This window comes from Mugil cephalus, chromosome 11 (assembly GCF_022458985.1).
Source record: "Mugil cephalus isolate CIBA_MC_2020 chromosome 11, CIBA_Mcephalus_1.1, whole genome shotgun sequence".
NCBI classification, from domain to species: domain Eukaryota; kingdom Metazoa; phylum Chordata; class Actinopteri; order Mugiliformes; family Mugilidae; genus Mugil; species Mugil cephalus.
Genome location: NC_061780.1, coordinates 17037067 through 17060817, shown reverse-complemented (window position 1 = coordinate 17060817; position 23751 = coordinate 17037067). Strand labels below are relative to the sequence as shown.

At 39.9% G+C, this 23751-nt stretch overlaps 1 protein-coding gene across 2 annotated transcripts; it reads left to right on the top strand.

Annotated features, from left to right (window-relative positions):
• The first annotated feature begins 51 nt into the window (after positions 1-51).
• mroh1 (maestro heat-like repeat family member 1) lies at positions 52-23153 on the top strand. Of its 2 annotated transcripts, XM_047599162.1 has the most exons (45): positions 52-202; positions 729-825; positions 944-1089; positions 2153-2284; positions 2415-2577; positions 3115-3213; positions 3358-3509; positions 4317-4457; positions 4544-4636; positions 5858-5936; positions 6292-6405; positions 6612-6685; positions 6991-7113; positions 7222-7329; positions 7432-7576; positions 8403-8443; positions 8742-8883; positions 9046-9098; positions 9221-9328; positions 10073-10192; positions 10286-10408; positions 10517-10663; positions 11179-11205; positions 12564-12686; positions 13013-13092; positions 13237-13378; positions 13503-13598; positions 14318-14422; positions 14609-14744; positions 14879-14991; positions 15134-15286; positions 15412-15468; positions 15714-15811; positions 15928-16093; positions 16575-16744; positions 16840-16977; positions 18488-18602; positions 18730-18876; positions 19196-19262; positions 19423-19544; positions 19644-19793; positions 19900-20034; positions 20230-20332; positions 20650-20715; positions 20839-23153. In XM_047599162.1, the coding sequence occupies exons 2-45, from the start codon at positions 804-806 to the stop codon at positions 20913-20915; spliced, it is 4911 nt and encodes a 1636-aa protein (XP_047455118.1). In that variant the 5' UTR covers positions 52-202; positions 729-803; the 3' UTR covers positions 20916-23153. The 2 variants fall into 2 exon arrangements, with proteins under 2 accessions (XP_047455118.1, XP_047455119.1); XM_047599163.1 differs by lacking the exon at positions 11179-11205.
• The last annotated feature ends 598 nt before the right edge of the window (positions 23154-23751 follow it).

Below are 23751 nucleotides of genomic sequence, written 5' to 3'. Positions count from 1 at the left end.
TGCTGGACCGTGGCCACGCCCCCTGCCTGATACGTTCCTGCTGACTTGAAGCACATGACCAGGCGTGTTTACATGGTTCACACCTGCAGTCACACTGTTAACCTTAAGAACTGCACTGACAGGGACGATTCCGGTGTAAACCTACTCGAAAATTAGTCCAGTGGAGATAGTTTGTCGTTTAGCGGACGCTTCAGAGGAGTTGGTGAGTTAAGCTGTGTTTGTCCCTCATTGAGGAGGCTAGCGGCTCTTCCGTAGCAGCAGCAGCAGCTAGCTAGCTAGCATGCTAACGTGCGTCAGTGTAGCAGCATCCCCTCCCAAAAAAAGCTATATATTAAATGAAAACGCCAGCTACAAAATACCGTTTTAGTCAGACAGCACTCGCGAAGTGTGTTTGGCTGTAGTGACAGTATTTTAATATTGCTTTGTGGGGGCTGTCATTAACTGGCTGCTGTGCAGGTAGGAAGCTGGTGTGACACACTTCTGTGTATTTAAACAGGCTGTTAACAGCTTCCGGAAATAATTCAGTCATGATGTCAGATATATGTCTCAGCGTTTGTTTGTTTTTTCAGGCTTCTGTAGAGGTCAGCGCCATACGAAATTATGTAGAAATGCAGAAAAAATAGTTCCAATTTTTCCAAAGTGGCGTCAGTGTTTAGAATATGGTCTCACCGCCAGTGTATTTTTGCAGTAATATTAATTTTATGTGCATGTCATATTGTGTTCCTCAGCGTCAGACAACCCCTGCTGATCTGTTCCCCAGGAGGTACAACTGGCTCTAGGTAGCCAGCCCATTTCTGCCCACCATGGATGAGACGGATGTTGAGCGTGAGTGTCTTCTCTTCTTAATTCAAAGCCACGTCTCAAACATTTCTTAGCCATGTGCGATTTCTCTGCTAAACATCCTGCTCAGATGTGCCTCTGTTGTGATTTGTTGTCCCTCTAGAGGTGACCCTGGCTCTTCTGGATGCAGCCAACGATAAAGACTCGGAGGTCCAGGAGCAAGTCAGGAAGTCTATGTTGACTCTGGGAAAACAGCATTCAGACCGAGTGTTAGCCATGTGTCAGGACTACCTACTGAAACATCCCAAGGTAAAAAAAAAAAAACAAGTGTGTGATGTGAGTACAGTCCCAGTATTTTAAATTTAGCGTCAGTCACAAGTCACAGCTTTTTATCAAAACGTTCTGTGACTGTTATTGCGATTGCTGCTGCATATTATCAAGCAGAAAGCAAATAGCTCATAGGGTGATAAGCTTTGCTCCTACTGGAAAAAAATGTTAACGCAGGTAACGTTAGTTAATCTCTACTCATAAATGTGGTGGACTGACCTTCTTGATGGCGCACTAGGTGAAAGGAGAGTGTCTATCTGGCTTTTCACTTCAAAGATTAGCAGAATACTCAGGAATGACTGACTCCACTACAGCGGTTATTGGAAGAAATCTGTATCATATGTAGTGGTTTTAATGAAAATAAGTCTTAACTCTACCAACCCAAGCTAAAAAACCATCAGCTGCTAATCCTAAAAGTGTCTCTCCCAGCCCCTAGCATACGGCTTCCTGCCCTGTTATATCATTTAATTCACGACTATACTAGTGATCACAGTCACTAGTTCCTTGTAAATTTCTTTCATATAGTGTACCACAGATGGTAGCCAAGCAACATGAATAATTATCAATTAATGTGGTGACTGTTTTCTTAATCAGTAGAGTTTTGTAAAATTGGCAAAATACTTGTCAAATATTACTCCTTCCATCAAGTAACTGATTTTAGTCCTTGGGCCAATAGAAAAAAAATAGAATAATAGCATACATTTTGTTCTGTGTTTTGTTTTATTAATTTATTTTTGCTGGCTTTGAATGACCCCGTGTTTGTATAATATGAAGCTTCAGCATCTGTCACCACTGTTGACCTTGTGATTTTCAGCTGATGTGTCACGTAGGGGAAGTCAGTTTTACTGGGGTGTTGTATGTTCTTCTTTGGCTATGTGGCAATTCTAAGAGTTAATATGAATTTTACAGCTTTATGGAGCAGATGTTTTCTTTATTTTTTTTTGTTGTTTTAAGCCTCATTTCATTAATTCTGCCCCCCTCCTTCACTTATCTCCTTTTTCTTTATCCCTTTCCCCGATTTCTCCTTCATCTCCTCCTTCCATAGTTGGCAGTGAGCCACAGAGTTGTGATTCTTCAGACCATTGAGCTGATAGTCCGCTGCCGAATAGACGATATCAGTTCTAACAGAGTAAAGAGTATAATCTCCCTGGCCTCAGATGAGATGACCCGATCAAAGGTAATAATAATATCTCACTTTAATTATAAAAGAGGGCAGACATAACATGATTTAGTTTTGCTACCTGTGTTAAAACATTACAGAGTCTCTTCCTTACGTCCTCTTGTTTTTCTTTTCTTGCTCGTCTCAGGAGGTTGTTGCTGACTGGCAGCAGGCAGCCAGTAATATCTTAGTTGCCGTGGGTAACAAGTACATCAATGAAGTAATGGAAGAGATACTAAGCAAGTTCCAGCCAGGAGTCCTACCTCACTTCTTTGTGGTTCAAACACTAGCCAACCTGTCTGATGCAAATGGTAAGAAGCACTTAACTCGCGCACACACATATATCGAGCATATACACGTTCCTTGTCCATAAGGAAGACCACATACATACATTCTGGGAAGTTACAAGTTTGCCTCGCGAGGCAGTTCATCAGGGGCTGTTGGGAAACACTCAAACCTGTTAAACCTGACCAGAAACAACATTTTTCACAACTCCAGAATATGTTTGTGTAGAAGCCTGCCACTGTGGCTTGTAAGTGATTGTTAATGGGATTGTTTTTGTGTTTTGCTTTGGTAATTACGGAACCACTTAGTTAAACAGATATGAGACATTTTAAGAGCCTCTGAGCTGATCAGTGTGGCCTGAGGTATAGCTTGAAATTTATTAGACTCACCAAGGATTATTACATTATTTTTATAGTTTTCCTAACGTCTTATCACAGGAACATTAACGCTGATGTTAGAAGTCTGAAAATATTGAGGAGAATGTGCGTGTGTGTGTTTCTCAGCCTTGAAGAGGAAGTGGACAGCACTAATGTGCCATTAATTCTGCTCTCATTCTACTCTAGTTTATGGCATGGTGCCCTTCCTGAATGCTATTCTCGGCACTATGTTGCCCATGTTGAGCATGGCCAAACAGGATAACATGAAGTGGGTCTTTTCTTCTGGTGAGAACCTCCCAACTTACTTTTGTTAAACTGTCGACTAAACATTGCAAAAGTGTTTTCCGTTGCCTAAACAACTCAAATTAATATTAATATTAATTTCCTCTTCCTCTTTTTTTTGTTTTTTGTTGTCCCCTTTCCCTGCAGCTCTATGTCATTTCAGTGAAAGCATTTTGGAGTACTTGGCAAACCTAGACAAGGCTCCAGACCCAACAGTCAGAAAAGACACGTTCTCCAGTGAAATCTGTGTCGCCTTCGACACCCTCTTCAATAACTGGTTACAAAGCAGAGAGCCCAAGGTAAGATCATTGTAGGAATATGCAGCCTCCACACGTTTGGCATTAAGTCACGTCTTCAGGCACTGTTAAAGGAAATTCCGTAGTTTTGGATCTAATGATGAACAAATTGCAAAATAACACAGAATAATTAACTAGTGTGACATTTTCGTCTTTTGAGGCCAAAACAAACTAATAATTGCCAAAGGCAGTATTTTTGGTGACGCTGGTTTCCCGAAGTGATCCCTTACAGATCATCCCATTATCAGTGGGAAAATTTGTCATGTAATAGATGATTTTCATCAAAGAAAACACACAACAAGAGCAATTTCACTGTCATTTTCTGTTCCACAATTGAGTGAAACCACCTAGAAACCACCATGACTTAGGTCTCAGCTCTGTCGCCGGTGAGAGTTTGTACTCTATAGGGCCATAACAGCGTAGTAACCACACAAGTTTCTTTTCGTGTGCAGGGAGTTTACTCAGTCTGCGCTAAATGACCGTGTTTGCTCGGTCCAACAGTGAATCCTCTGTGTCTTTGTGACGCATTGCAGAAAGCAAGGAACTCATTACAGTTAATTGTGGTTCTCTGGAACATTTACGACTAGAAAGATTTTTCGTACTGTTAAAGATAACATCTGCTTTTTTTTCTGTTGCCCATTTGTCGTTAAAGCACTGTGAGCCGTGTTTTCCTTTAATTCACCACAAGTTGTAGCATCTGAATAGCATTATGCCTCATATATAATTGTTAAAATGTCCCTCTGCGTATGTGCTTCACCTAATCTGTCATCTCTCACCTTCTGCCCGTCTTTGTGTCTCTCTGGGCTCCAGCTGAGGCTGACAGTGGCGGAGGCGGTGGGCTCTATGTGCCATCTGATGGCCAATGATAAACTGGAGGAGCAGATTCCCAAACTCATTCCTGCCATGCTGTCACTGTACAAGAAAAACAACGAGCACTACATCATTAGCAAGGTGGGTACATGGCGCAGTGAGCATTGAATCTCTTGTTTGTGTCAACTATGAAGCACCTAATCTGAGTTTGATCATTCGATGTCCAGAGTTTGTGCCTAGTCCTTGATGCTTCTGTCAACATGGGCAGCAGGGTGCTGGAGACACAACTGGAAGGTCTTCTCTTTGCTCTGCATCAACAGGTAAACTTTAAATACGTAAAACATGCTGCATGTTTAGCCTTAGGTAGAGATGGGCATCGATAACTGGTTCACTTCATCGATATCATTAGCCTTCATGCTTATTGATTCCCCTTATCGATACTCTTTGTGCCAAATCTTTACGTCCCAGTCCAGATCGTGGCAGTAACGCACCTAAACGTTGTTTGCTTACCGCCATAAAACAAAAGAAGAAGAATCTTTACATCGAAGCACGTCATTCACATCACATGATGACAAGGAAGATGCGATGTCGGTGAGAGTGAAACAGTCGAAAGTGTGGCTTCACTTCATTAATGTGCAACTTACGCAGCACCGTAATTTCAGATAGGGCAGCAACACCACCAATACGGTGAAGTATTTGTCGACGATGCACGGCATTAAATACCGAGAGTGCCAGCGCAGAGTGTGAGGATCCAGTGGCCAATTCACTATGTTTCTTACACAAGCCCCCTGTTATCTTGTTTAGAAACTCAGTAGAATTACTGTTGTTCACACAGAACCACAAAGACCTACTATTCCTACACAAAGAAATCACAGGAGGAATCATAAGCAGAATCCATAATGGCATCAGTATCAGTAAAATCCTATCGATGCCCATCCTTACTTAGCCTTAAGTGAACCAGATGACTGTTGCATGACACAGATATTCATAAAAAGGTGACGAACAGCACACGCCTACTTGCACAGAGCACAAAGTATATTTACTGTGTTTCACAATGAAATGGTTGTGTTCATGATAGAGAACATAATACAGAGCTGGATTATTCTTTTTTTTGGCTAGTTTACCTGCATTGTTTTCTTTTGGATGTGTCAAATGACAGTCAGTCGCTGTAGTCAGATGTTGTCTTGTGACTCAGCTGACACTTGGCCCGATGCCTTGACGGTTGCACAACTTTAACGCAACATTATCAGTAACCTGTATTGAGCGATCGTGTTTCAGCAGCGTCCTGCAGCTCCAGCTCATGACACTGCAGTCATGGTCGTCTTTCTTGTTGTAATCTTGCGCCACATCTTATAAATGCATTTAAACAAGTTATCTAGAATTCAAAGAGTGGTTTTAAAAAAGTTATTTCCAGTTCAGAAATGTACTTGAAGTAAGATTGTGCTATGACAGGAACATTTCCTCATTTGTTATTATTAATATAAATTACTACACCATGGATTAAAAACGTGATATAATTTCTATGTTTTGTCTCTGTCCAGGTGTCTGCCCCTATTGATTACAATAACCCACCGACAGTAAAGAACCACAATGAGGTCCTACGCTGCTTCAGTTTGCTCGGTACAGATTTATTTGTTTCTGTCTTCTCATCATTGACTTACTGCTAAACTAAACCATAAGTCTATAATAGTATATATATGAAAAGGTCTGTGTGGAACATTTTAAGTGTATGTCCTGCAGCAACCCTGCCTTTCTATTTGATTTAGTTCTATGTAGTCACAAGAGCTGTAATGAGATCATGCATTAGTGGGCCAGACTCCACCACACAACATAATCACATTAACTGTGATGGCTCGGCACTCCCCCTCCTTCTCCCTTTTTCTTGCTTCCTTTCCGGCAATTTTTCCCCAATCCTATAAAGTTATTTCTCTGAGAGCTTATCTAATATTTATTTTTCCTGCTCCTCTCCACGTAGCCAACTCGTTCCCAGACCGGCTGGTTATGTTTGTTCTTCAGAAGCTGGAGAACAGCAATGAGCGAAGCAGGATGGGCTCCCTGGCTGTGCTTCGGCACCTCATCAACTCCACCAGTAAGCGAATACGACGACACAACCGTGCACGATAAACATCGCCCCGCATACACCCTTATCTGTTACTCTGCAAACACTCAAGTGATTGGTTAGAGATTTCAAAAAACAGAATTAATTTAATGAACCACACAAAAATATGCATAAAAATTCATGAAAAATCCCCCTTTCTGCGTATATTTTCTTAATTTTTGTGTGTTTTGTTACAGCTTCTACGATGGAGAGTAAAAAGCTGCTTATTCTGGCCAGCATCCGACAGCCAATGGCCGACCACAGCAACAAGGTAACACACATGAATGAACACACTGTGACTGTTTTTTAAGTCTGAATGAAAATATTTTATGTTTTTTTTCCTAGTTTTTTAGTTATGCTGCTCAGACTGCAGGAGATTACCTGGAATGTAGATCAGTAGACTTGCAGCAAGTTGTTGAATGAAGTTGTAGAAGTTAGAGAGACGAATACCTGTGAAGTTAAGGTTTTGGTGCAACCTGATTTCAGAATCGGGTATGGTTTCCCATAGATTTAACCCAGGTTTAATTGTGTCCTTGTTATGATCTCAACCTGTTATCATCGTTTGTGTTTGTCTAGGTGAAGAAGCGCGTGGTCCAAGTGATCAGTGCCATGGCTCATCATGGCTACCTGGAGTTAGAGGGAGGGGAGTTACTGGTTAGATTCATTGTTCAACACTGCGCTTTACATGACACATACCAGGTACAGATCATTTTCCCGTTCATTTTCTTCTTAATTATCTTTAACCACTGCTGCATGGCTTCTTCAAAGCATGTACTGAAATCATTGTGTGCGACTGTGTGTCTCCAGCGAGGTCCGAGGCCCACGGATCCAGAGGAGGTGACTAATGAGGCGCTGAGGTCGATGTGTGACAACACCCTTCACCTCCTGACCACCACTGTTGGACGACTGGCTGATGTGTGTCACTCACTATGAAAATATGTTTTATTTGTGCAGTTTAGTTGTGTTGATGGCTGAGCACTGTTGAGATCTGTAACTTATGTGTTTTGTTGTTTGAAGGTGTTATGGCCCAAGCTCCTGTACTATCTGACCCCTCCACAGTACAGCAACGCCACCACTCCTCTCTGCAAGAGTCTCATAGTGCTGGGCAACAAGAAGAAAAGTAACCAGGAGCCCAGCTTCAACATAGACTTTACACAGGAAGGTATGTGGAAGATTTAAAGACTAAGGGTCTGTGTGGGAAACAGGGTTTGAGGTTAGCCAGGTAAATTCAGGTCTAATCCTGGGTGGTTCATGTCTCATTTTCTTATGGTAGCTATGGTAAGTTACTGTACGCTACGAATCTGACCCGATAAATGTACATTTACAGGAAGAAAACCCAGTGGAAGTTTTTTTTTATAGGAAGGCTAGAGCCTTGACAAACTGTCTGAGCCCTTTGTGTTTCCTCATGGACAAAAAGCTGTTTTGTCTTTGTCAGTTTCTTGAGCCGCTGGTTTCTAGTTCCACCCAAGTCTTGTGCTGCATCACAAATTATTTAACTGTACTTAACAATATTGTCTATCAACAGCGACTGGCTAAAGCCTTGTACTTAATTCATACTCTTATTACAAGATGAAGGAATATAATTTTCTGCAGCTGAAATGATCACACACACAGAAAGAATACAAATGTAATAGATTGTACCAATGTGTAGTCCATCACATAATTAAAGCCAGTTTGATGATAATATAATACGTTAAATTATGTATTCATACAGTTGTTGACTTCTTTTTTTGAATTGTTGAGAATTATTCGCCAACACAGGTGCAACACGACTCATTTTATGTGAATGAGCCTTAAACTGTACTATAAACTAAAACCTGAGTTGCCAGACTCAAGTTATGCGAGGGGGTAACTAAAGGATTATCTTATCTTAAAGTTGACAAAATCCATGTTTGGCATTACAAATTCATTGTTAAGGTGTGAAAGCTGTCATTTGTCATGCGTTGATCATTTTCAAGATATGTTCGTCTTCTCTGTCTCTCCTCCAGTTAATCTCCCTACGCGTCAAACACTAATGATCAGACTGCTGGTAAGCAAATACACACATTTTAAATATCACAGTGACTTCGTATGGGGCCGGACCCAAACATGGGCCGGTGTCTTATCCCTGACTAGATTTTAACAGAATTTAATATTAAATTTAATAGCGGTTTAATGTGTCGTGCCAAATACTAATTTTCTCAATAATATTTTGGTCTGTGACTTTATCATTTGTTTTTACAGCTATTTTTATTTTTTTTTTACTGTATCTTGAACGTCCCACTCAAGTCGTGCACATTTGAAATAAATAATATCTATAACTATCTGATTGTCTACCTGTTTCGTAGGTGAATGCAGCGTTTCCGTTCAGTAGCCGAGGTCACGGAGCTCCATCCCTGTCTCTCCTCCAAATCCTCAGTATTAACATTCACCCCAGTACGGAGGTCGTCTGGGAGAAGGAGATACCTCCTCTGCTTTCAGTGATAGAGGGTGAGGATTGTAATCTTTTAATGAGTTTGTTTGTATTAAGGACTGACTTCGGAGGAGACCTGACTTTTCTGTAGTGACACCAGAACTGATATTAAAAGTGCATATAATACAGGGTGCCGGGTTTTCTCTATACACTAAAGCAATCTGACTATGTGTTTTCAGAGTCGACGCCCGAGAGCCTAGATAAGAAGCAGTGGGATGAGAAGCTACTGAAGGTGAATATTATCTTATTACTCATTAAAATGTGGATGTATGTGTTATGTATGTAAAGACAGATATCATTATTATTATTATTGTTGTTAGGCTTTAATTCAAAATGTGCTAAAATTGCCTCCAGCTGTTGTCTAAAACCCTGGCAGCGATTGATGATGACAAGTGGGTCTGTCAGCTGACAGCTGAGGCAACAAGATACCTCTCCACATATAACAACGACCTGGAGGAGAAGGTGAGTGCTTTATCAGCTCTAACAGCTTTAATCTATCCCACATCTAATTAATCAGAGCTTAATTTGAGTCCTGTTTAAACTGAAAAGGCCGACAGTGGTGCTCGTGGTTTCCTTAAAGAGAGACCATCATAACAACCACAGGAGGCGCTATCAGGCCCAATAGGTGACTTGACCAAGAGCTTTTTGTCAGTTTGTGTTTGCGCCACCAAAAGTTACCTAAGCTGGATTGCGGGTGGTATTGCAACATCACATGTCTTTGCTCAACATAACAACACATCTAGACTCCACTTCTCTGTGCCCGATTTAATTTTTTAATGCTTTTGTGAGCCAGTCGACATTCACATTCGTCTCCTGACCATTAAACGTTACACTATGTAAAAACTAACTTCAGTCTATAGTATGTTCATAGAAAGGTGAATGTGTTAAATACAGTGACACCAAATAGTTAATGTTCCCCAACAATAGTGAGTTAAAACCTTTCTTAAACAACATATTCTTGCTAGACATTAAAAGTACAAAGTATGGCTCCACTAGTTTTATTACCAGAAGGTGTTGAAGGAAAAGCCAAGTCTTCAAAAAGATATACTCACTAGAAGGTGGGTTCCTGCCATGGTTATACTGATATAGTGAGGAAACCATACAATATAAATCCAATAATGGATGAATATGATTATGTATGTAAAAAAAATTACAAAAGTAAAGAACTCACGACAATAATATTCTTTTATTTTCCCTTGTCTTTAGAGTTTTCTGTATCGATGTATAGGAGTCGCTCTCCAACAGTGTTTCAACAAAGAGGTGGTTAGGAAACACCTGCAGGAACTTCTCCTCACAGCACGACACCACGATGCACTCGAAAGAGAGGTAACACTGACCCCATGTGGCAGCTTCTGGCACAGTCAACATTTACGATGCGGTTTTTCTTACCCTTGTGCATTCGTCATCTGTGTCTGTTAGGGAGTTGCGATGGGCGTTGGTCTGTGCGCCAACAGCCACTTGGAGGGAACTCTGGCCAAGCTGGATGAGTTCGGAAAGTCGGACGCCTTCAAGAAGTCGCCGAGCATCTTCAACCTGCTCAAAGTAGGAACAGATGTTGTGGTGTTTATTCGATACATGTGAAAGGAAAGCGGATTGATGCAGCTCATTGGTAATGTGCAAAGAGCTTCAGTCTCCTCTGTCTTGCTTCAGGAACGTAATGACGTTGAGGTGGAGAAGGTGAAAAGCACATTGATCCTGTGCTATGGTCAGGTGGCTCTGAACGCACCCCCTGAAAAGCTGCTGAACCGCATTGATCAAGACATCCTCCGCTGCATCAGCAAACACTTCAATACCAAGGTAGAGTGAACACAGAGGGAACGGCACTTGGAGTCAGTTAGCGTGGGGTTGACGTTAATGAGTGGGCTACAGGATCCGTGTTGATTTTAGATACTGACGTGAACAGACTGTTCATGAAGCACATGCTGACAAACTTGTGAAGCTTTGTTTATGTATCTGAGCTAGATAAGCTCTGTACTGACATAAAACATTTTACACAAATGACACGAATGAATAGGACCTTTATTCCAACTAAATTCAACTAAAAAATAAAACTGCACAGCACAGAAGTAAAGTGCTAATACAGCTCATATGAAACATTCATACTGTATCACATTATGCTACAAAAGAACCATCATTTGTCAACACATCATTAGCCTCCTTCTCACTTCTATAGTTTCATTATCTTGTCACTCTTCTGTCGTTTATTCTTGTCTGATACAGCAGGTATCCCAGTTTAAAAATGTACAGATTCATTCAGGTTTTAGGACTGTGTGCATGCAAGCTCATTACTTTATGACTTCTTTTTCATACAGGTCCTGGGGATTAAAGTAGAGACAAAGGTATCGTCATCTGAAAACAGGGGCTTGCTTGTCTTTGCTAGTTAACATTTCCTACTTCCTCCGCCCTCGTCTTTCCTCACACCTGTGGTGATGTCGTCACTAAATCTAATCTAAATCTGCGAATCGATGACCAAGTGCTGCTTGAGAACAATAAACCCACAACTTTATTCAAGCTTTTTAATCAGCTGTGTCTGTGTGAGGCTTCACTGTGGTGGATCACTGGACTTTGGTGTCCTTAGATTACACTTGTGAATGATTCACGTGGATATTGAAAGTGTTAACATTGACATTGATTTCCTGAAGTTCTGTCTCTCAGAAATGTGTCTTGGAGCACAATAGTGGTACTCCTCCTCACCACAGTGACATGTATCTTTAAAGAAAATCTTAAGGTTTGAAAATTGGCTGCTTAAAGTTTGTAATTTCCACGTATATGGGCAATATTAGGAGAAGGTAACCAGGTACTCCAACCCATTACCAAACCCAGTCACATGGTCACAAGGTAGTGGTTATCAATTGCAATTATAAATAAATTTACATTATTTATGAAGCAGATGAGATCCAGTAAAAGCCTGAGTGACTTCTTTGGGTCATTACTAAACCCCCAAAGTTTGCAATACATAAAATAATACAAAGAGTTACAATGAACCAACAGACTCTTATTCCTTTTAAATGGGTTTGAAAAGAAAGCTCCTTCCTTATTGGTCTCATATTTAACTCTGTGTGAAGCTGTTTTATGCCGTTTTAAGCTGGTTCATTTTACAGTAATTTAATCAGTTTTGGCAATAATATTGTTCACATGGTCATTTTTATTACACTTTCATCTTATATAAAAAGAAAGTCATTTTAAGAACTTTATAAATTCTACATATTTTTTTTTTAAGAACAATTTTAGGTCAAAATTTTTTTATTGTTTTTTATCACCAATGAGCCACTTAAAACCTTCTTCTTTTTATACTAACAACTGATTTGTCACGTTTTGGAGCAGAGCCTGCAGATGGTTTGCTGTTGTATCGCCTCTAATCACATAACTCTGATTTCAAACTTCTCTCCATCCATAGGCATGGAGGATCAATCTACAGTATGATTATTAGATTGATTAATGGACTGATTGATTGATTGGACTGAATAATGTTCATATTGCTGGAAAGACGTTGGTTGTTGGTGCTTTTGCTTCAGCCGCCCGTACAGTTGCATCTGCCTCGCCGCTTTAATTCTTGAAAACCTGGATAATGTCACGTGACCTGAATTGTTTTGTCTGTGTTTGTCTTTGTTTTTTTTTCATCTTGTACGTCTTTCTTTGTCTTTTATCCCTGTGTCGTGCACCTGCGTGTTTGCGTATTTGTGTTGTCTTAATCCAGGACCTGACTATGAAGCTCAGTTTGATCCAGAGTGTTGGACTCATAGGCCGAGCCATCAGTGAGTGTGTGAAGAAACAAGGCTACATCTTCGCTCGCAAGCAGGAGCTGATTAATGTTATGCTGGTCAGTAGTATGAAGACAGTAAAGCTCTTAGCGTTAGCATCTTTTATTTAGCTACGTGTATCATAACTGAAACTGAGGCTAATCCACTTTTCCATATTCATACTAGTTCATATGGATCATTGTCGAGTCCAATTACACTTAATTTGATCTGATAATCCACATTTTTCCCGGTCTGCCTGTATTTACGGATACATTTCACCATTTTTTCACACTCAAGGGGGCGCGGCCTCAGGCGGCATCAAAATATAAAAAAGTGTAGCTGAAGAAATTAACTTCATCGGTTATTTTGTGATCTCTCTTCCTGCTGTTGTGTGTTTCCTGGTCAGGACTTTATCAAGGCAGAGCCAACTGACTCAATGAGGACTCCAGTGCGCCATTTAGTGATGACCACCTGCGCCAACCTTATGTATCCTTTATTTCAGTAAAACAAGTATGAGCGTGGTTGATTTGTTCCATCACACACACTCAGTAGGAAATATTTTTTGTCTGTTTGAGGGGTTTCTGTCATGTCCCAGAGTTTTATGTTTTTCTTTGACCTTAAGTGTCTCAGGCCACTGGACCCAGCGCTGACTGAAAATGAGAGCTTTGACCTGTTAAAGGTGTGCGTGAACAGTGTGTTTCCTCTTCCACCTGAAACACACACTCCAGAGAAGATTAAAGACGAAGAAACACTTGACCCCAAGCAAAGAAAGGTGACGCACAGCACGAGTTGTATTTTTATCATCAGTGCACTTTCATCTATATAAGAAACCTGTCCTTGTTTTTCAAATGCTGTGAAATGCTGTCAAACTAACATGTCCTGGTAAATCTGTGCAGGCGTTATACAAAAACACGATGGCTGCTCTGCAGGAGCTGCTGAAGAGCGTCCTGGCCAGAGATCCTACACCTGATGGCTTGCAGGGCGTCTTTAAGGTAGACTTTGATGTTTTTAGTCTGTTCCAACCTCTCTTCATTTTAACATTACAGTGGGTACAAAAAAAGAAATGACACACATCTTTAATCATCAGGTTTTTGTGTAATATGAGGATTTTTGTACAGTAAAGATATGCAATGAGTGTAAACACCAATGTAACCTTTCAGAGAAGAGAAAAAAAATAGTTAAAGACTGATTTTAATGCAACACTTTTTGTCACTTTTTGTCACATATACATATAAAAATATGTTTGTTATTTTTCCCAATCTCTCCGTCAAGATTGAACTATTTTGAACTATGCTGTATACGAACTGTTATATTTGAAAGCTTTTGTTTTCACTACTGTACCTAATGTAGCAAGTTAATATATTTTTTTTTTTTATTTGACCTCCATTTTATTTACCAATTTGCATCTGTGCAATTAAAAGTAAGGCCTGTGCAATAACTGGGACTACTCCACTCTATCTGAACATGGCTTATTTATGATCTTTTAGGGACTGTTTTGTTTGCATGTGTGTGTTCAGTGTGTGTGTGGAGTACAAGTGGAATGTCAGTTATCCTTTAGTACTTATTGCTTTATATACTTTTATATGAGCTCTGTTTTTAGGACGATAAAGGACTCTAATCTAATCTACATTGTTTCTAAATAAATTTGCCGTCCAGTATTTTACAGTGTGTCTCTGATGTCTGATGTGATGTGTATAATTGTCCTGTGCAGCACATTGAGTCGTGGCTCAGCTCTGGACAGGACCACGAGAGAGAGAGGGCTGTAACCGCCACTGCTCACATACTGGCTTACTACCTGGATATCCTGACTGTCAAGGTACGCACAATAAGACGAATAAACAACTTGTGTGCGGACACACACAATAAAAACTCTTAATTGAATAAATTATCTGTGACTCATTAAATTATTTTACTCTCTCTTTACGCTTAAAGTTAACACTTAAAAGATATAAAGGTAAATTTAAGTTTTTTTAAGTTTGTCTTCATGTGCAACTTCGTCTAGAACATGGTGTCCTTTCACAACCTTGGAGCTCTGCTTGGTCGGCTGTCTCCTCGCTGTTCTGACCCTCAACCTGCCGTACGCGCTGCAGCTATCGACTGCATATACACGCTGCTTTCCATACAGCTACGATACGAAGGTACAGACGCGCAGGGCTGTGACATTTTATGTTTTTTAAGTCGATTATTATGTGTTGTTTTGCAGCGTAGCTCTTAAGTATTTCCATCAGCGGCCAAATAATCCATACCCAACTCAAACTGTCTGATTCTGCAGGGTTTTCCTTAGATTATAAAGATGAAGGTGTGGAGTGTTTGCTGCACTTAAAAGAGCAACTGGAAAACCCTGACCACTCGGTTCTGTACAAGACCTGCTCCGACCTCACAAAGGTACATCATCAGAGTTCGACTTTATTAACACGCATGTTCCAGATATTGTGTCGCCTATATATTTAGTCACACAATGATGCTGATTATTAACAGCCAGTTCAGTACAGCTGTGTGTAACTGCGTCTTTTCCTGCGTGTGTCAGGTGATGAGTAAGCGTCTGCCGCAGCAGCAGCTGACGACGCTGGTGTTCATGCTGTTTGAAGGGCTGGTGGACAGTCAGACGAACTGCTGCCGAGCGTCATCTGTCATCCTAAATACTCTGCTGAAGAACAGAGGGGGTGGACTGCAAGATCTGGTAGCACATACACACATTTTACTGTCTCCCACAGCATGTCGTTGTGTCTTTTGAAGCCCGTGATTATATATAATGATATTATTCGCTGTGCTGGATTATCAAACACGGTGCTTGTTGTGTGGTAGGTCCCAGAGATGCTGGAGGTGCTACATGTGCGTCTGCAGAGCATCACAGAGGAGCAGGTGAGAATGGGCACACGTATATGGTCGTACATATTTAATATGTAGATTATTCATTTATTTGTGACAGTTTTCTTACTGATTTGTTGTTTGGGACTTGTTTTCTAACAGTCTGCAGTTTATTGCACAGCTCTATCATAATTTATTTACATGTACCCATTGATTACCTATTTGATTACATTATTATTATCTGTATGCACTTTACCTATAATTAAATGACTTAACAGAACTGTTGTGTGTTTGTTCAGGTGAGAGTGGCGGTGGGACAGACCGTACTAATCCTTGCTTCTCAGCATCTACAGACCGTCATCAATGCTCTCATAAACCAGCCACTTCCTTATGACAGGTGTGAATTTAAAACAGTAAAATGCGAGAAAGAAAATACATCAGAAAAATGATTTAAGTTATTTTTATTACCTTTTTTTGGACACGTGTAAATGATAAGTTACTGTCTTTGTGCAGCTGGACCAGTGAGATGTGGATGGCCTTGGGAGCAGACCCACTTGTCGCCACTCAGATCTTGGAGATGGTGATGGAGAAACTTACCATCATGGCGCCCTACGTAGACAGGAAGGAGGCAATGTTGAGGGGAGGGACAACAAAGGTGGCCACCAATCAGCCACTGGCTGTAAGTCACAAACGAGTTTTAGAGGAATATTCCTTTCTCTTATCCACACGTTGTGTTATTTCAGGGGCAACAGCCTTTTTAGGGTAAAGTTAAATAACCTTGTTAAGTCAAAGGAAACCCAAATGTGCATCTTTCGGTACTAACCCCAAGCTAGCAAGAATGCTCTGACTCAAGGAGACAAAGCACCAGTCTTAAGAGATAAATCTTTCCCTCAAGCTGTCAGTACGAAGGTTGTATAAAAGCACCCTGAGAATATGGTCCTTTAACATGTCCTTTTAATTCTCATCAGTTGAGCTCTTCATTAAATGTTAGACCAAGTTAATGAAGAATTTCCAAGAAGCTCAGTCTTGGAAATTGCATGTCACTGACTACGCTGATACTGAGGCACAATTACTTTTATGTAAACATACATCCCCTCTGATAGAAACTAACAGTTGTAAAGTATCATGTGAGTAAAGTGATCTTCTTTTTTCCCCCTCAGATGACGTGTGGTCTCAAAGAGCTGTTGTTAAATGGTCAGTGTCAGGAGCCGGCGGTCGGTCTGTTCCCTCAGCTCTTCTCCTGTCTCACTGTCAGACTGGCAGCTAGCGTCGGAGTCTTGGCACCAAAGGACAACAACACTAAACACGCTGCCTCCGTCCACGTAGCAGGGTAGCTGTCCTTTGTTGTTCAAATCTGTTCACATATACAGTATATGCTGTATCGATTACTTCTATAAAAGGTACAAATTTGTTCTCCTGTTCCAGGGTAGCAGCTGATGCGCTGAGAATTTTGTTAGCGCGAGCCCAGTTAGATGAAGTCATGAAAAGACTGGATGAAGACAACGCCTGGGATGCAATGAGGGAACCCATTACTCACATTAAAGGAGTTACACTACTAGCAAGGTGCGGTCGCACACACTCTTTATATGCAGAAATATGCACTAATGGTAATACTTAAAATAAATAATAATTAGATAATAATTATTTGCTTTTTGTCTCATTGAATATTAAAACTGCTAAATAAACATATCCTATATAATAATTACAGTATTCAGTATATATTACAGAGAAATGTAAATAAATAGTTTCATAATCCACCAGATGGATAAGATAAGTGACAGGTCTAGACTTCTGACTAGTTTAGTAGCCTGACTCTTTTTCATCTACGGAGCCATGTTGTTGTTGGGGATGGGTATCATGAAGGTTTTATCCAATACCGGTAATTTTGAAACAGTGCTGGTGCTTTAAAAATGGAAGTCGGACAAACTTTGTCCAAAAATTAGTGCAAGTGCAAGTTGAACAAAATATTAATTTAAATAATATAAATGCAATTAAGGCTGAGAAATAAATGAACCAGTTTAAAATGAAATTCACAACAAATCATAATTATCATAATAAAAACAGTAGCGTATCTAAACCAGCAGCAATACAGAACACAGAGAACATGACAAAAAAAATATTGATACAGACTTTACAGTATTTTCAATGAACTTTCAATTTTTAAGTGTTTCAAAAACACCTAGCAACTTTAAACTTTCAACATGGGACTGGGACACTCCTCTCCAGTGATGCTGCTAACTTATCGTGGAGTCTGGCAGGTTATCAAAGACGGTACAATTCTAAAAAACAAATGCTATTAATTAAATCTGCATCTTTTGAGGTGGATTACAGCCAAACTTTTGACTGTTTCTCTTGAGGCATTTTGAAGGTTCACTTCCATCAATGCAGGTGAAAAACGTGTAACGTCAGCACAGCAATAGAGCTAAAGGGGCGGTAATTAAAAATTCAGTGGCACCAAAATCTTCATTGCTTTCTGGTCTGGTTACTTCAGCTTTGGTGCCATTATGGCACAGAGTATTGGTCCCTAGTTATTGCTGATGTTGTTGTTGTTGTACACAATGTGGTTATGCCTTGCACATTAGTGTTGCCTTCACAGACGTCCAGCTTAACCATGCTGTGTGTACAAAAGCAAGCTGCATGGTTTCCGCTCCACCCAGAATCGTGTCTATTTTGAAAGCAGTGTTGCCTGAGAGCCTGAAGGTCACGGGCATTTGATATTTGTTCCCGCTTTGTCCTTTACCCACAAAGATTTCTCACGACCGCTCCCCTCATTTATTTCTAGAAACACAGGCTTTCTGGGATTCTCTTTTCAGACCCTGAACTGTGGCAGTTTACTTCATTTAGTGGTGGATGTTCAGTTGTGTTCAGAGTTGTTGCTGGCGTCAAATTCCTGATGATTTATTAAGAAACAATTTAATTTCCGATTTTCTGCGCTGCCATTGTTGTTAAATTATACAATATATAGCGAATACATCATTTGCAAATGACTGCGTTCAGTCTTTATTTATGTTTTGCTCAGCATCCCAACTTGAAACGATTGTTGTAAACCTTTGGAAATTTGTTTTGTCTCTAGGGCGATGGCTAAACACGCTGGTCCCAGGTTGCCTTCGATCGTGGAGTGTTTGTGTCCGTGCCTGAATAACATCTATGAGTGTCAGAGAATCACCGTCACTGCGTTCTTCTCTGAGGTGATAAACACAGTCTGTAAAATTAACATGCACTTCAGCTTTATTTCTACCAACCTCCACATACACATGAAAACAGGTTTAAAACAAAAACAAAGATTTAACATTTTCATCTCTCTCTTATTTCCAGCTGCTGAACCATCATGTGGTGACAGAGCTGATGTTAATAGACGTGTTAATGAACAACATGATGGAGAGGATATCGGATCCCTGCTGCTCCGTCCGCATGTTGGCTGTGCGAGGGCTCGGCAACATAGCTGTGGGATCACCCGAAAAGGTAGAAATGCACACAAAGACGCACTTTGAGCTTGTGTGAAGTGGTGCTCATGAAATTAGTGGCTTTTTAGAGGTAACATCAGATGAGATGTAAAAGATGAGGCAGGTGACAGTTGGCGCCTAGAAGCCACCAATGCTAACCGTTTAGTAAGCTAATAGTAGGGTAAATACAAAGTAATGAATTATGAGGCCGTTGGGAATATCAACATTTTCCTCAGACATATTATAAAATTTCAACATAAAACTCGTGAAGACTAAATTACAGCTTATTAACGTAGCATCCACCTTAGCCTTCTGCATCTTCTTCTCTCCCCTATTAGGTGAATAAATATGCCAAAGAGCTGCTGGCAGCCATGAGTTCAGGAATGGAGGAAAAAGATGATCCAGGTAAAACGACGTTAAGCTGTTTAGTCCAGCTTAGCTAATTTATTGGAGTAAAGTCTTCCTGTAGGTATTACAGGTTTCACTCCCTACTTCCTGGTGGTTTATTATAACACAGTGTTGAGTCTGTGCTCCTTGATTAATGAACATCTTGGCTCTTCTGCAGGTAAGCTGATCACTCTCGAAGCCATGTCTGGTCTGTCTAAAGTTCTCCTCTACCTGGACAAGAAGAACGTCCACTTACTCGTGGTCTACATCTTCATGAAGATCAAACCCTTCCTGGAGAGTGTATGTTTCCTCTTAAAACTTCAAGATAATAATGATTAATTTGTAATTTGTTAGACCTTTTCTTTTTTACGCTAACGGTTCTTTCTGTATCCCAAACAGGAGAATGATGATATCCGCTGCGCTTCCATCCATCTAATGGGGAACCTGTCCAAGTTTGGCTCAGGAGAGGCAGTTTTCAAAGACCAGATCCACAATGTTCTGGTCAGCCTGCTGCTACATCTGGTTGACCCAAACCAACAGGTGGTCAAGGTACAGCAGGGAATCTCACATTAACTTTCAAAAAAGCTTATTTTATTATTGTGGATAAGTCACAGTTTCCTTATAAATATTGTTTTCACTTTGTTTATTCATGCAGGCATGTAAGTACGCGATGCGAGTGTGTGCTCCTGTGGTGGGATCAGAGCAGATCACGGCCATGTTTCAGAACCACCTTCATGATGACAAGAGCTTGCACTACGGAGAATTCATCAATGACCTGACCAAGTATCTGGTGAGATACAGTTAAATATGAGCAAAGTGTTTGTAGATGGTTGTTTTTTTGAAGTTAATTTGGTGGTTTAATCGAGTTAAACAAAAATGTTGGGTCTGTTTGAGAACCAGATGTGTTTGTTGCAGTTAAAGAAGTTAGAAAAGGTTTATGTTGTTGAACTACATGACAAAGATGTTCATGTTTTGTGGGCTGCAGATTCAGGACTTTCCTGGGATGCTGAACTTCTACCACATCTCAGTCGTCCAGTTCTTCAAGAGCAGTTGGCCTGAAGTCCGAGCAGCAGCTGCCATGTTTATAGGTAAGATGAGATAAGATATGATACAATAAGACACAATACGACACAATACGATACGCTAAGACATGATATGATATGATAACACATGATACGGTGTGTTAAGACACGGTATGATAAGACATGATAAGATGCGATACGACTTTATTAATTCCTTTGGAGAAATGAAGGTGTTACAGCGTCAGTGAACAACGATGTCATGATCGTGGATATTGCATTTGCAAAAAGAAAAAAAAGTTGCTGCTACAAAATCCAATGGTTAAATATTTAATAATATGTGATCCTACTGTACCTGATCATAATGATGACTGATGTGTCCTCAGGGTTTCTGCTGGGCAATCTTCAAGAGGAGCATTTTTCTCACCTCAACATGGCAACTATCACTAAAGGTGACACAACCTTTCAAGTATCACACATAAATATACAAATATCACAATATCAAGTATCACACCTTGTTCTGATCGTTGGCAGCTTTTAACCGTGCTTCAATGTGTGCGTTTGTTCGTTCACAGGTTTAGTGATGCTGCTCCAAGATCCAGATCCTGTGGTGAGAGTAAAGGCTGCAGAGGCCATGGGACACTTCCACTGACACGCACAAATCTTCCATACAAACATCAGTGTTTCCTACAGTTTCCTATAGTCTGTGGTGGTGGTAGTAGTAGGTAAAAAAAAGAAAACTCAAAGAGTTTTTAATGAAAAGGATCAAAAAAAAAAATCCTGGCTTTCAGTGTGTGAAAATGTGCAGCCGCTATATATTTATCCAAATCCCACCACTGTCACATTCATTAAAAAGAAAAAAGAAAAAAAAGAAAAAAAAAAAACAGGGACCAAAACAGGTAAAAGCATAGACAAACCAAATGGTTTATTCACCAATTTAAGAACAAATATCGTACCAATGAACACTGAAAATACACATTCACGCACATGCACATGTATATTTATCCGTTAGCTCTGTTTAGCTTTCCAACACTATGGTACTTGAAGCAAGTGTAAAATCTTAACTGTATTTTAGAGACCGAGAACTGTAGCATTTAGAGTTCTGTCAGTGTGACGATACCAGAAGTATACTGTGTTCTGTGTCAGGAGTTTTTAATGCAGCGGTTAAACAAAACAGAAAAACCTTAAGTAGGCTTTTTTTTTTTAAGAATAAATATAGTTTCTTTGAATATGAAATGTGCAAATGAATATACTGCACAACTTCATGTGTCTGGCTACAGTGTGTTCGTGTGGTCATACCAGCATTTTGTCCTAATGTAGTTGAATTTCAGATAAGATAGTTACAGTATAATCTGCCTTATTGTACTCAAGGATGCTTCAGTCGGCTCCAAGCTTTATCCTGTCCACAAAGACCCTTGATTAGTTTATTAAGGAGCCATGCTGAAGACTTAAAATGAAGCGTGGACTAAAAATAAATGCACAAGAACTGCAGCAGATCTCAGACTTGGAGTGAGTATGCTTTAATATTTGTATAGGTAGCAGAAAACAGGATGGTTGTTGTCTCATGCTTGTCTTCAGTCGTCCATATCATTTAATTAATTATTAAATCAGCGAGCAATAACCAGACAGTTCACAACTATTTTTACTTTTGCCACTAGTCTCTAAAAGCAGGGATGGCCGATAATAAATAATCCTCCTGTAGCTTGTTCAGAACAGGTTAAAGAGAAGGTTTCACTATTGTTTTTGAAATCCGCTCATACATCAGTGCCATGCTCTGCTTCCATCCTTAAACCGTAGCGTTTACACATCACTGCCACCGCTACAGCTAAATGGCCGACCTGGATAACTGCACTAGAGTCTCCTGATGCCAGAAGAACATTGTCCAAACTTTTACATTAGCCTTCATAAACTCACCAGCCAAACGGGGAGGAATGAAAAATACTTAGTGGTCCTGTTTTTAGCCGGGTTAGCAAGGCTGAAATGAGATGAACTGCTCTTTCTAAACTAGCCAATTCCAGCCAATCACACCACTACTTATCAGTGTTGCTAGGTAGAACAGTCCAGCGTAACCATGCTGAAACCAGTGCCAAATGTTTGTTGATAATCACGTACTAGAATAGCACTATATGGATTCGGTTTATGAGTTGTTTTTTGTCTCACTTTGAATGCACTTAATGTCTGGTTTTATACGGTACTGCTGTGGGTTTGTGGGACTCTTTGTGTAAATATGTGTTCATGTAAGAATGTCTGTATATGTAACTTTATGTTTAAACCATTCATGGCCAACAGGGAGGGATGGAAAGTAAGCCAATGTTTTAATTTGTCAGGTCACAAAAACGTTAAATAGAGAATGAGATGAAAACAACCCAATGTTTCTGTTGCACTTTTGGGCTCTGCCATGCAGTCCCTGGTCCTCGCCTAATGTCCTTCATAGTGAGTCTCATGTTCTTTCTCTTTGTTCTGCACTTGTGAGAAAAGCTCGTTTCAATGATCGTTTCCATATATAACAAGGCAGATTTTTATTTCTAATGCAGACAAACCTCTTACGGATACACTCAAATAATAAAAATCATTGTCTTAAACGCTCTACAAGCGGGGGCTTGTAGCGTGTAGCACTTTCTAACACTATGTCTTTGATTTGGGTTGTTACTTTATACGACTGATACGATTATTCATGTCTTCCTGTTTTTTTCTTTTTTTGTTTGTTTTTTTTTAACATGTCAGTGTGTGTGTGTGTGTCATACAGAGGTACGGCTATTCCAAATAGTTAAATGTGTGGATGTGTTGACTTGTGATTGTGTGCATGTCACTTTTAAGACCAGACGAGAGAGAGTGCATTATGGCGATCAGTATATTTAAAATAAAGAAATAAACGTCCATTAAAACTGAACCAGGTGTTTTTAATCTTTAAATCATTTGTACTCTGCTAGTTCTTAATATTTGTCACAGCAGAAAACACCTAAACACATTGTTTACCTGTCTGCACTTATTATTCTAAAGGGTTTTACCTATGCTTCTATGTGCTCTACGCACATATATGACATGCTTGGATGTGTTTAACCTCCTGAGACCTGCGTCCTCATATGAGGACATTAAGCTTTAGGTTTGTGGCAGATTATTTTGCCTTGTTTAAACTTTCATCCTAATAACTAGATATTAGTTGGTGTAAAAATACGATAGCGTTCATTTCAGTGACGTCACGTAACAAAAGTGGACAAGATTTAAACCCTTATCAAATTTTACAGTTGGAACTTGTTTATGATTATTAACTTGTCTCGTTCAATTTGACACACAAATTCTACTCAACTGAGGATTTTCAGACATGAAAATGAACAGTTTTATATTTTGTTACATTTTGGAGATTTCATTATAATATTGAGTGGAATAATCCTCGTGTCCACATAATGAGGACATCTTTTTTTTTTCCAACAATTACTTCCTGTTCAAAGATGATGCTTAGTTTTTATAGTTCTTAGGTCCTACTTATC

Bases quoted from the DNA above. Each gene is read 5' to 3' on its own strand.
- mroh1 (XM_047599162.1), top strand. From the start codon at position 804: ATGGATGAGACGGATGTTGAGC. The intron at 1,090-2,152 runs GTAAAAAAAAAA...CTCCTTCCATAG, and splicing joins ACCTACTGAAACATCCCAAG to TTGGCAGTGAGCCACAGAGT. The intron at 14,423-14,608 runs GTACGCACAATA...AACTTCGTCTAG, and splicing joins TGGATATCCTGACTGTCAAG to AACATGGTGTCCTTTCACAA.